General features: G+C 43.4%; 1 protein-coding gene across 2 annotated transcripts in view; it reads left to right on the top strand.

The window, feature by feature from the left end:
- FLT1 (fms related receptor tyrosine kinase 1) overlaps nucleotides 1–12,249 on the top strand; it is a 117,900-nt gene that overhangs the window by 74,048 nt on the left and 31,603 nt on the right. The window contains exons 14-15 of one of the 2 annotated variants that reach the window (XM_056329042.1): nucleotides 4,987–5,133; nucleotides 6,989–7,120. In XM_056329042.1, coding sequence (XP_056185017.1) covers nucleotides 4,987–5,133; nucleotides 6,989–7,120 — 279 coding nt within the window. Of the gene's footprint in view, nucleotides 1–87; nucleotides 719–4,986; nucleotides 5,134–6,988; nucleotides 7,121–12,249 lie in introns of those variants that run through there. The other variant, XM_056329043.1, reaches the window with a different exon arrangement.

The raw sequence follows: 12,249 nt of genomic DNA, 5'->3' as shown, positions 1-12,249 counted from the left end.
AAGCAATGTAAAACATTAAAGGACTCATTAAACAGTAACAGGTGTCTCATATCATCTTGATTTTTTATTACTGTTGCTACCTTTCAGGCCCTGAGGTGGTGCACATTCCCCCATGGGTTGGATATAGGAGGAATAGCAAACAAAATCGTAACGCGTGAGCTTCCAGTTGAGTTCAGACGGGTGTTTTCTGCTTTGACAAGGCACGTGGAAGCTGGGGTTTGGAAGATCCCCTGTGCTACATTTTGCATGTTGTTATTTTTTCTCTTGCTGTCTCCTACTGAGCGATAAGGAAAACTTTGGATCAGTCTTTTCTTCCACTTTGATATCGGCCTCATCAAAAGTGTCAAAGCTGAATAAACTGATTAACTTTAAAAACTGGTGTTTTCAGTCAACAGCGGACATTTAATAAATTAACTTGAATGTGCAGAATGAGCACAATTCAGTTTGAGATTGACTGGACTATATATTTTTTATTTTAATCTGATCTTGATGGACTTATAAATATTACCTGCTGAGCAAATTCTAATGCTTATTTATTTGAAATTATTTTCTACACTAAAGTACATTAATCTTAAAAAGTGTCTTCTAAAAGAAGTATGCAGGGAAGAAATAAAAATGTTGATATAATGCACAGACCTATCATATCATTTATAATAATGTTGATTTTAAAACAAACAGACGTGAACCGTGTTTGTCCAAATAAATCCAGGTAGACTTCCAGTTGCTGTGTTGGTCAATTTTTAAAGTCAGTTCTGCACTAATGTAAAAAGCTACTGATAAAAGTGTGAGTATTGCTCCCGGCCTGAAGATTCAGGAATTTGTAATGTTGTAATTACTTTATGAAATGAGAAATATTACACTAATATGACTGACAAGGTTGCAGCCAGCACAGTGAGTTAATGCTTTTTAAAAATACAAATTCAAAATTGAAACCATTAAAAATATTGATTGTTTTTGGTGGGCAAACGACAATTGGATTTATTATGGGGATTAAGAACCAGCCAAACTCCTGAAGGAGAATTAAGGGCAACCTTACACTTCCTTGTGAATGTTTCCCCTATTTTTCCTTCGTCATGATTTTGCTGTGAGATGTTTCTGTGTATTATAAATTCTGTATAAGGAAGAAGTTGCTATTTTTAATAGATCTAATAACTTTATTTTTTTACAGTGCATAGCTTTTATTATTTTTGGTTACATTTATGATTGATCATTTATATAGCATTTACATAAGCCGTAACAAAACAGACCATAGTGACCAAAATAGCTGCAGCAAAGGAACAAAGTGGCTGTGCTTTTAAAATAGAGGGTGACAACATGACAGTTCCTTGTGCTTGGGAACTCACCAGACTATTTCCTCCTTTAGGTATCGAGACTGTGTCCCACGGCTAAACTTGTCTTTCACGTGGGAATTGCTTTTGTCAAGTGTGAAAGGGTAAACAATAGCATTTCCCCATAATGCCAGTTTCATGGAGCCTAAAATGCTTAGAAAACAATTGATAACCTGGAAGTTGTCAGAGTAAAGAAAAGAATAATCATTTATATCTTGAAATGTCACCTATAGCCTGCTTGTATACAGTAGCTCTTTTGTTCATTATTAGTGTGATGGTTTCCAGAAACAATGTGTTCTTGCAAAGGGATCTGGCACTCTGTTTTTTTCTAAAACATGCCTAAAAAGCAAGTGAAATCATTGGTGACTGCATAAAAATGGGGCAAGTGCACTCTTTAGCATTTGCAAGTCTTCAGAAGAATTACAATACAGAATCCCCCTTTTTTACAAGGCTGTTTTGTGAGAAGACATTTGATGGCAAGGTGGGTGGTGATGACAGGACATTATGAATTTTCCATGGCATCAGGAGCCAGAGCGTGATTTGTAGCAGCCAGTTGCTAGGCAATGTGAGTTTGGGTCAAAAAAAAGAGAGATGTGGCGATTAGGCTTTTCCTTTGTGAAATTGTTGTGAATTGCGATGATGTGTATCACTGTTGGTTGGCGTCCTACCAGGCTGGTCCCAACCAGCGCTCGGAGGGCCATGCTGTGCCAGGATGTTGTAACATCCCAATGTGGCTGCCCATGTTTGGGAGGCACAGAGAAACCTCACTGGAAACATTTGACGAAAGCAGTTCTTGGGGGCCAGATAAAAACTACTGATGTCACTTAAGATGTCCTCAGATGACTGGAGAATCTCATTGTTTTGAGGAGTTTCTCTGCTTTCTGTTGTGTAATATATTATTTAGGAAGAAAGGTGTGAATTATATTTCTTTTTTTTTTTTTTTAAGTGTTAAAATAAGAGCTTGTATTTATATTTTTGTACTGATCAATAAAGATAAGTGAACAGACAACATAACCATAATAAAGGGCAAAAAATGGTTGGAATGCGAAAGTAAATCCCCAAATGAACTAATTGTAATGTTTTCCCCTTGTTTGCCATTGTTTGCTTTTGGAAATGCAGAATTTCCCTCCTTACCACCCCGGGTCGGCTGAGTGCTCTGGCACCAGCGTACCCTTCTCCCCTCTATGACCCCCCTGTCGCTCCCTTGGGCCAAACTCTGCCTACAATGAAGTTCCCCAGGGTGCTGAGAGCAGAGTTTAGCCTGGCAAGGCAGCGTTTGCAAGCAGGCGCAAGGGCTGGGGATGAGCCCAGGGGATGCCCTGGGCACTGAGCCCCGCACTGTGTGTGCTGGCAGCCAGGGCACCCTTGGCTTTGGGGTGAGCGGAGCGGGGCACTGGAATCTGCCCCCCTTGGCTTCACTGCAGAAATGAATGGGAGAAAATGGTTGGTTTGCATAAGAGAATAATCTTCATTTTGACCAAGTCTTGGAAAATCAGCTGATTGCAGCAGAGAAATTATTGAAAGGATGTGAATGGTGAGAAGTTTTAAGTGAAGTTTTTTCTTAATATGAAACCCCATCTTTAGTGTATGGCTATAAACAAATTAAAATTAATCACAAATAACTCACAGAATGTGTGATTTGCCTTTGTTGTGTCACCTTGTCCGCCTTCATTTTGGATATCTGGGCTGGGATGTCCATCAGGGACTGCCGATAAATGTGAACTGTGGAGCTCCTCTCAGCGTGCATATGTGGACATGCATCAGATGGTTCCTGTTCATAGACAGTGTGCAAAAATCGAGGCAAGGTATCAATGAGATGAGGGCAGTCTTCTTGGTTGCAAGGCAAATATTGTTGACCATGTCATTATGTAGGTGTGTGATGAAGAATTTATTTTACAGCCTCTCTCACAAGCATTACTGTTTGGGAAGAGAGAACTGTCTGCTACACTGTAAACAAAAACTAGCATTGCCTGTGGAAATTACAGACTTGCAGCTCAGAAAAGCCCAAATTGGTCATTGCACAGTCATGACAGTGCTGGAATTAATTTCAAGGGGGAAGAGCATGGTGAAGACAGCCTACTTCAAAAGTGCTTGTAGTACTACAGGGTTCATGCATGCTGCATAAGCTGGTGGTACATAGGTTCTTCATTTTTTTGGAGAGTTTTTATTTGCAGCTGGTAACAGAATGATTGTGAAGATGGAAGTGTCTGATAGTCAGTTTTTCTGAAAAGGATAGAAAATAAGCTTCCAAACACAGAATGCTGGAAATTCAGCTGATATTATACTTGAACTTGGTGTATCGGTATCTATTGCAGCCTAAAAGAAAATATTTGCAAAGAGTTGGTTTCTGCTTTGCTTTGGTTTGTTTTGTTTCATATTTTGTAATGCATGTCTTAACCATGTTAGTAACTACTGATCCTGGCAGCATCCTTGAAGGGAAAGATTGCAAATAATCAGTTCTTGGAAGACCAGGGAATTTGAGGGAATCTGCAGAGCATCTGCATCTATGAGATTGCTCAGGAGCTTGCTGGATTCTCCATCGCTGCTTTAAAGGGACCAAAATACCAAAATGGATGATGTGAGAGTTGCAAATGTGACAGAAGGATGTTGCCATATAATGTGCTTAAATGTTGCAAGTATCTTGATCTTTGTCAGAACGGCCTTCGGCTCTCTATGAAACGGGGGAAAGAGTGGCAAAGGGTTGAAATGATGAGAAAGATTTGTCGTTTGCTTCTTTCAGGGATGAGTTTAACGTGATGTTTATAGAATTTTTGAAATGCCCTTCTGGGAGGCCCTTGAGCAGAAGCAGAATATATGAGATGCGCTTCCAATACTTATTGTCACTGACTGTCATGGAAATGTGTTTTATTGCATTGCGTTCATATGAATGTCAGCAGATAAAAGTAAAAAAGGAGCAGTGTTTCTGTGCTGTGTGGCCTGCTTCAGCCCCTGCCGTCAGTTTCCAGTGTCTGTGGGATGCCGGAGGACATGGGTACATTTCTCACCAACACAGTTTTGGCAGGCAGGCTGTGGTGTGGTTTGGCCAGGCCTTGTTTTGTTCAGCCAAATATGTGAAACGCAAAAGCGGAAGAATTTATGAAGACTTTGGGACATGTGACATAATGCTTTTGTGCTTACAGTTTCTGGGTTTAGATGATGTGAGTTTACTGAATATGATTTGTAACGGTACTCCTTAAAGTAAGTAAACGATAAAAGTCACATTCACAGGAATCGTGGTGCACAGAGACACGTGGTGCTATCAGTGATGCACAGATACTCTGTTACAAGGGTGGCTTGCCAATTGTTAAAGCCTTTGGTATCACTGTTTGTCTTGTTAATGCAAAACTGAGCTTTCACAGAAACGCATTGCTTTCGATAAACAAATGTGATATTGGTAATGGAACCAAGGAAATCTTTTAAACAGTGTCATCACTGGGTCTTTGTTGGTCATCATGACCTACTATTGCTAAGTAATGGAAGTACACTGTATACACCAAATGCTCTTAAGCAAACTGGAATGGTAAATAAAACCTGTGAACGTTGAACTTGGTAGAACAGCCATAGCAATCTCTTAACACCAGTAAAATGCTGGTAGGGAAGATAATTAAACCCCCACAGTTACAAGAATGTAAAATGGAGGTGTTGTTTTGTCTTGTAGCTCAAGAGGCACCAGCCCTGCTGAGGCACCTTACGGATCAGACAGTGAACACCAGTAACTCTGCCATGTTGGAGTGCCAGGTTCATGGCATCCCTGAGCCCCACATATCCTGGTTTAAAAACCATGAGGAAATACAGCAAGAATCAGGTGAGAGCTCTGTGTACTCGCCTACCTTTTACAGCGTTTTTATTTACCCGTTTGCCTTAGGTAGCCATTTGCAGTCACTGGCATCGATACCTGGACATAAGGAAGGAGTATTGCCCGGGCATTACAGGCAGGCACGCAGCAGCACGGGTGCTCCAGGTTATTCTGTCTCACTCCAAAACCTCAGCTAGGCTGGAAGTGTAGACACAATGGGTCTGTATGGAGTCAGTAGAAAAAAATATAGCTCTCAATTTGCATCTTAGAAGTGTCATCTTCAGAGAAACATTATTTCTCTCCATTTACTATAGAGGGAGCCTAAGGATCAGGTGTCTTGGCCAGCATATAGCTAGGCAGGAGAAAACCAAGCTTGTGTGAAGTGCATGGGTGTACCAGGGGGAGTCTGTGGTCAGGCATGCAAAGTCTGTTCTTGATTCACAACCTAGCCACAAGGCTGAATCCATATCTGGGGTGTCCAGAACCAAAGCGCATCTGCTGGCAGCAGAGGAGTCCAGGTCTTATGCAGCAGAAAGGAACAGCTTCCCGGGTGGCATGCTGCAGCTACAGGAAAACTGTGGGAGATATTTACTCCTATGTCTGGAATGTGGCTTCAAAGATCAGCTAAGGCTCCATGTTCAGAAGTGTTCCTTGGAGAGTTCAGGTGGAGGTGAATGATGGGGGGAAGAGGCAAAGCCTTTCTCATGGGAATTCATCCACATTTGAATCAGAAGCACTCAATGAGCTAGTGTTACAGGCTCAGCAAAAATGTGCAAGGAGGTTTGATCTGTAGGACCAGTCCTAAGTGTAGTCTTCAATAGCAACATTTTAGAAAGTTTGTGTTCATGGTTCTGTCGTGTGTTACTCCAAATTGCTATAGCACAAATAAAGGCAACTGGGAAAAACTCTGAGGATTTCTCCAAGTGACTTAGAAGCCCATGCAGACTTGCAGCCCAGGCAATAAACTTAATCTAGAGCCAGATTCCATGAAGCTTTACAGTGACCACATTGTTGTAATGTGCATTATTAACACTGCCTTCTAAAATGAACGTTATATGTCTTAACTTGGGTGTAATGCAACACATAAAATTAGGAGCCGGGAAGATGTATCTAGAGGGCAGGTCAGAGCACTGTAGTTAGTTAGGTGCCTGAAATAGATGGTGGGAATTTGTTTTGATGGAACAGTAGTCCTGATGGAGCCAAACACACAAGTATGTACTTGACTGCACGTTTCCTGGCTATACGGTGCCTTAGAGGCAGTCCTGAGGCCGAATGTGCTCCCTGCCTCTTCCTCACTTGCTGGAGTATTGCCCAGGATGGCTTCTGGGTTGACCTAGGCTGGAATAATCAAGATGTTGAAACCTCAGGTAACTCCTGTGTTTTAGGGTGCACCTCATGGGATATCCTTTTGCACTGACTGGGGTCCTGTGAAGGGGCCCATTGTTCCATGCCACGTGGGCAGGTGAGATTGGAGTGTCTGCTGCCCGTCAGGCCAGGGCGGGGGCATGGAGCTGAGTCTTGGAAATGCTCTAGGCTTGAGCTGCTCCTGGGGCAGACCTGCACCCGTAAGTGATCAGACCACCCATTTCTCAGGGTGCACAGTGCTAATCAGTATACACGGTACCACATGCTTCCAAAACCATTCCTTTAGGCTGAGCTTTTTCACTCACACAAGTGCTTTGTAACCATTGATTTCCAAAAGATTCCCAAAAGATCCAAGCATATTTGGCTTTCCTGCAGGTAACGTTGTGCTGTGCTCTCTGTGGCTCAGATTTCTTTTGAGAAGAACTTGAAGAAGATACACAAGGGGCTGTTTTTGTTTATATCCTGGCTGCCTCTCATTGCAAAATATTTCATTTCACAGGAATAATTTTAGGACCCGGAAGCCGAATGCTGTTTATTGAAAGAGTAAAAGAGGAAGATGAAGGACTTTACCAGTGTATAGCCACCAACTTAAAAGGGTCCGTGGAGAGTGCAGCATATGTCACAGTACAAGGTAAAGCACGACATTAAATGGGAAGAACAAGCTTGCCAGGGTGATGTTCTTGCTCAGGCTGGAAGGATGGGGGTGTGACTGGGACTCATGTGGTGATCTGTGAAGGCAGAAATTCGAAGGAAGTCCTAGTGAGGGCTAGCAAGGGAAGTGTACCAGGTTGGAAAGGAAGCCTAGCAGGAAATGCTAACTCCGAGTGTGTTTACATGGACCTAAAAAGAAGAATTGCTTCAACCCAACAAAGATCAGGTCAGGGTAGAAGACAAATGTAAATTTAGTATTATCAAAACAAACAAAAAACAGAACAAGGAACACTCTCCTGCCACTCATTTTCTCATTTCAGGTTAATTCCATAGAAATTATAGGCCTGAGATATTTTCATATGTTTATTTTCAGTGTAAAGTGAACTGCCAGATCAGACTAGAAGTTTCTAGCCTAGTGATAGCTACACATGCATTTTCCAGAGGTACTTTTAAGAAGTAGGTATGGTCTAGTTATTTCTGTAACCATTGAGTTATTTTTCTTTTCATTTAAATGTCTAGTGTGCTTCTGCCTTCTGCCAGGCTTGACTCAGGCCTGTGGCAGTGACTTCTATCAAGTAATTTTATATTGCATAAAAATAAGGTTTATTCAGTGACTTTTCAGTTTCATTGAATACCCTTTTGGTTGATATATTATGAGGTAAGAGAAGTAGGCTGAAATTCTCCATATAACTCACATATAACATACATTGCCATGTATGAATTGACTTTGAATTAACCTATCTTATTGATCTCATATGTTAAATAAATAGTCCAAAATGCATTTAATTTCTACGTGCAGAAGACAATTTGTCTACCACCAGGTCTCTCAGGCAGGGATTATGTTTCTGTGGATGTTCTCATACAATTGCTAAATGTATCTGAATACTACTGAGTATTTGGATACTACCCTACCGCAGAAGACAATTACAGCTAGTAGATCAGAGTTGATTTTCAGTCATGAGCATGTTAGCATTCTCAGTTAGTGGTGATTATTGATGATACAATGATGGTTTTGCTTTAAAAGGTCAGGGACAAATATTTGTACATGTGGGCGGGTCTAATTCGTGTAACCAAGGAGTTAAAACACCCTATCTCCTTATGAAAAATGTTAAGGTTTTTATGGCTGCTATAATAGCTGAAAGAATAACTTGTGCCTAAGTGCTTGCTGCCCAATGCATCCTACTAATTGATAGTGCTGAACAATGTAATTCATTATGGTATTGATTTTTAACATCGTTGTTGCTTGGCTGTTTGTTACAACCACAAGCATTCTGTCAGATGGCTTCAAGGAAGTCATATCTCCTAGCTGTGATCCAGAGGAGGGAAAAGAGAGCAGCCAGGAAGGCTTCTTCCCTGGTTACGTGTCCTGAGGGACCACTGGCAATATTCTTGTGTGACTTTTATGGGAGCTTTTAAATAAGCAGGAGATGAAGACTGCCGTATTAAAATTTATTACTTTGAGACTGAATTAAAAAAGAGAGACAGTTTATCTGCTGTGATCAAGGAAAATGCCTCTCCACCCTTTCTCTTCCTACTACATGATGGGGTGTCACTGGAGGTTTTTTCTCTCATTCCTACGCTGATCTGGAGTGTCTGTCCCTCTCCCAAGGAATGGCAGCCTCTCACTGCACCCTGTCCCTGAGCCTGGAGGGACGACATCAGGGCTTAAACATAGGGGTCTTTCTAGGTTTTGCCACTTGCTTGTCTTTCTGAGAAACACAGACCCTGTGCCTGCCGCTGTGAGCACCAAAGCCTTCCCTCTGTCCCGGCAGCTCCCGGGACACAGGGCTGCAGATCAAAGGGAGCAGAGCAATGCCTCGTGTTGATGGCCATGTTTAGCAGATTGGAAGAGTAGTTTGTGAATGAGTCAGGAAGGAAGTTGTCTGCTCTCTTTATTTCCTCTGAAAAAGCATTCTTATACTCACAGATAAAACAATGTGTTATTTTTGTATCCAAGATGGATGAATGGATGGTGGAATCAAAGGGCCATCTTTAAATAATCACAGCCTATGTTTGCTTTGGAAGCCATGCTTGCCGGGCTGTCTGAGGAGGAGAGGGGCTGAGTTTGTGGACATGTCAGAGCAAGCTGTCCGCTTGCTCTCAGCTGAGGAACTGAAGAGGCAGTGAATCTGCAAGGATGGAACAGGAACAGCAAATGACTGACAGAGCACCCAGCAGGCGGAGGGGAGTGTGTACCTAAAAGCCTAGGGGCATAAGCTGCTGGGCATGGGGGGAGCACAGGCTGTCCTGGGCAGCTGTCCTTCGGGTGGTCACCCTGCTTGCAGAGTGGATGATTTGCCATGAAAGCCTTGTCCTGCTTCTCCTCCTGGGGACCATCGCACCCCCTCTCAGCAGGAGCCAGCGGTGCAGCTAGTTGCAGAGATGCTGAACCATTTGAAGGGGGTGTGCTGACGAAGGAAGGAGCATCTTTTACAGTTCATGTTCGCTGAAATCTGGATATATAAGCAAATGAATAGAGCGACATGCTCTATCTTAAAGCTGATGCTTGCTAACTTAATGTGATCCCTGCTGAAAAGGAAAGCATCGTATTTATTAAGCATTCAGTGAACTATTCCAACACTATGAAAACGGTGTTTGCTTTTTAAATAACTGTCTGGTTTTCTATCTACCTACATTTCTGACTTTGTACCTCAAAAAGTTGTTGTGCTTTTTGGGTCACTGTGACTCTGAAGTCATCAGGAATGCTTCCACAAAGTTTTGCCATGGAATTCCCTCGGCTACTGGATGTGGTTCAGCATGGGTTATGTAGGTGACTGTAAGAGAAAGGTGAACATCAGGGGACACTTAGACTCCTGTTACCTCAGAGGACCACCAAAGGGTGTTGGAAGGGAGTCCTGGAGGTCTCTAGTTCAACCTCAGCTCAAACCAGGATCATCACCAACACTACATCCAGTCAGTGATGGCTTTGTCTGGCTAGGTCATGACAACCTCCAAGGATGGAAATTCCTCAGCATCTCTTGAGCACCCTTTCCAGTGCTGCACTGCTGTAATCATAGGATCACACGGACTAAGCAGGGTAGATCACATTGGTGCAGGGATGAGGGACGCTTTTGGTGCAGCAGAGTACTGTTGCTACCCCAGGCATTGCATTTTCCCTGGTTGACACCTGAGCTGCACCTTGATGTATAGAGCTGAAATCCTAATGAGCCCACGCCAGCCCAAGGCTTGAGCTCGCTCCTGGCTCAACACACTAGTCCAGGCTCTCATCCCTGCACACCTGCACAGTCCTGTTGGCTCCTGTCATTGCTGAGAGAGAGAAGCTGCTGCTGGTGGCACTTCTTCAATCACGACCCCCCTCACCCCTCTGCAGCACCACAGGGACATGTGGTGGTGTGGGGGCCTCTTGGGGAGGATGGGGGCTGCCTGTTTCTGCAGTGAGTCAGGTGGATGGGGAAGAGCTGCACATGGGGGAATGTCTGTGTCTAACCAAGAGGCTGGTGTGTAAAGGTCTGGGAGGGGTGTAAGCAGGAGCCAGAAATCTTGGGCTACCAGGCAGAGAGAGGGATTTAGTCCTGCTTACAGCATATCCTAACTCTGCTAATCCTAATACTTCTGAGCATTCCTGTCTGTCCTACCTCAAATCAAACCTTTTCCTACCCAGCTGAGAGGCACTCAGCCAGGTCTGGCTGCGAGACTTTTAACAAGATGAGGAATCTGGTGTTTGATAACCCAGCCCAACCCCAGCCTGGAGAAATGCTTTCTGGTTGCCTAAATTCACTCAGACATTTCAAAGACATCACCTTCACCTCTCTTCGCTAACTCCTGGGCAGCATACAGTAGCAGTTAGGGAGTTGCTGTGTTCCACCCCAGGACTGGCAGTACCATGCCTCCTGGGTTTTCTGAGTCCTGCCATATGGAGCAGCAGCAACAAATGAACCTTCAGCCCCTCCATGTTTTGCTGAGTAAATGTCAGAAACTATTACTCACCATCTGCACAAGTGATGCTCAGGAGCAGGAGAGTATCCATATGTAAAAGGAAAGCTTGATGCCAGAGGATAGGCAAGCTGCATTAGACTGTATCATTTATGCCATCAGTTTGTCCTGCATCTAAATCAAGCCTTTTAAAAAAATACTTGTGAAAATTTTAACACTCTCGGTATTTTGGAAAAATAGATACTTTATATCCCCGTTAGTAGTTGCAGTCATATTTTTCTTCAGTGAGCTTTATTCTCCAAGCTCCAGAATGGACATGCCAGAGGAATCTTAAATATAGGTCATGAACGTAAATCTGATTATCACCTTTACAGAAGGAAGATATTATGCTAGTTAAGCTACAGCTACAGGAAGCAATTCAACCTCCAAACAAAGCTCTGTAGCCTTGCCTAAAACCAGGCAGCACATTCCTCTGGGTCACCCGGTAAGCCCACCAGTGAGACATCAATCATCCCTTTTTCATGTGTCAGGGGTAACACCGGGCTGCCCGAGGTCTGAAACTGTTGCAAGTGCAGTTGACAAAACTACTGTGAAATCATGCTCAGATTTATTCCTCCTTGTCCTCTCATTTTCTCTCTCTGGAGGGTGTATCAGAATAAAAGGCAGAACATGAGGGGTTTGGGGTTTTTTTGCATTTGCTACCAATCAGATGGGAAACATATTGTGGGAAGTGTGGTATTTTGACACGATCACAGGATTTGCAAAACAGACTGCTCTGAAACCATTTTATGAGTCCCTAAACAGCAGTCTGAAGCGAATTCTATTTTGGCTTTTTTTTAAGATCTGTCATTGGGCTCTAATACTCTCCAGATTTCTAATGTTCATGTTTTCTTGCTGCTCTGTTTTCAGTCGTTGTTGTTTTTGTTTTTCCCCTTTCTGTGCTTAATCTGTTCCCCGGTTTGGAGAGCTCTCCCAGCTCCCTGCCAGCTGGGTTCTGCAGGGTGCTGCAGGGGGGAGGAGAGGGTCCGATGTCCCCTCAGGGAGCCTGGCCCAGTGCTGCCAGTGTGACTGGCAGAAGACCTGAGGACAGAGAGCCTGCTGGCGGACCGGTGGGTTGGAAGGAATGCAAGGCTCTGTGCCCTGGGTTTCTGCCCAGTGGGGATGAGGCTCAAGACCTCTGTGCCATGCTTTGTATGAGCTGAACTCACAGGTGCC

Source organism: Falco biarmicus, chromosome 2 (assembly GCF_023638135.1).
Source record: "Falco biarmicus isolate bFalBia1 chromosome 2, bFalBia1.pri, whole genome shotgun sequence".
Classification (NCBI taxonomy): Eukaryota; Metazoa; Chordata; class Aves; order Falconiformes; family Falconidae; genus Falco; species Falco biarmicus.
This window is presented reverse-complemented; position numbering and strand designations above follow the sequence as displayed.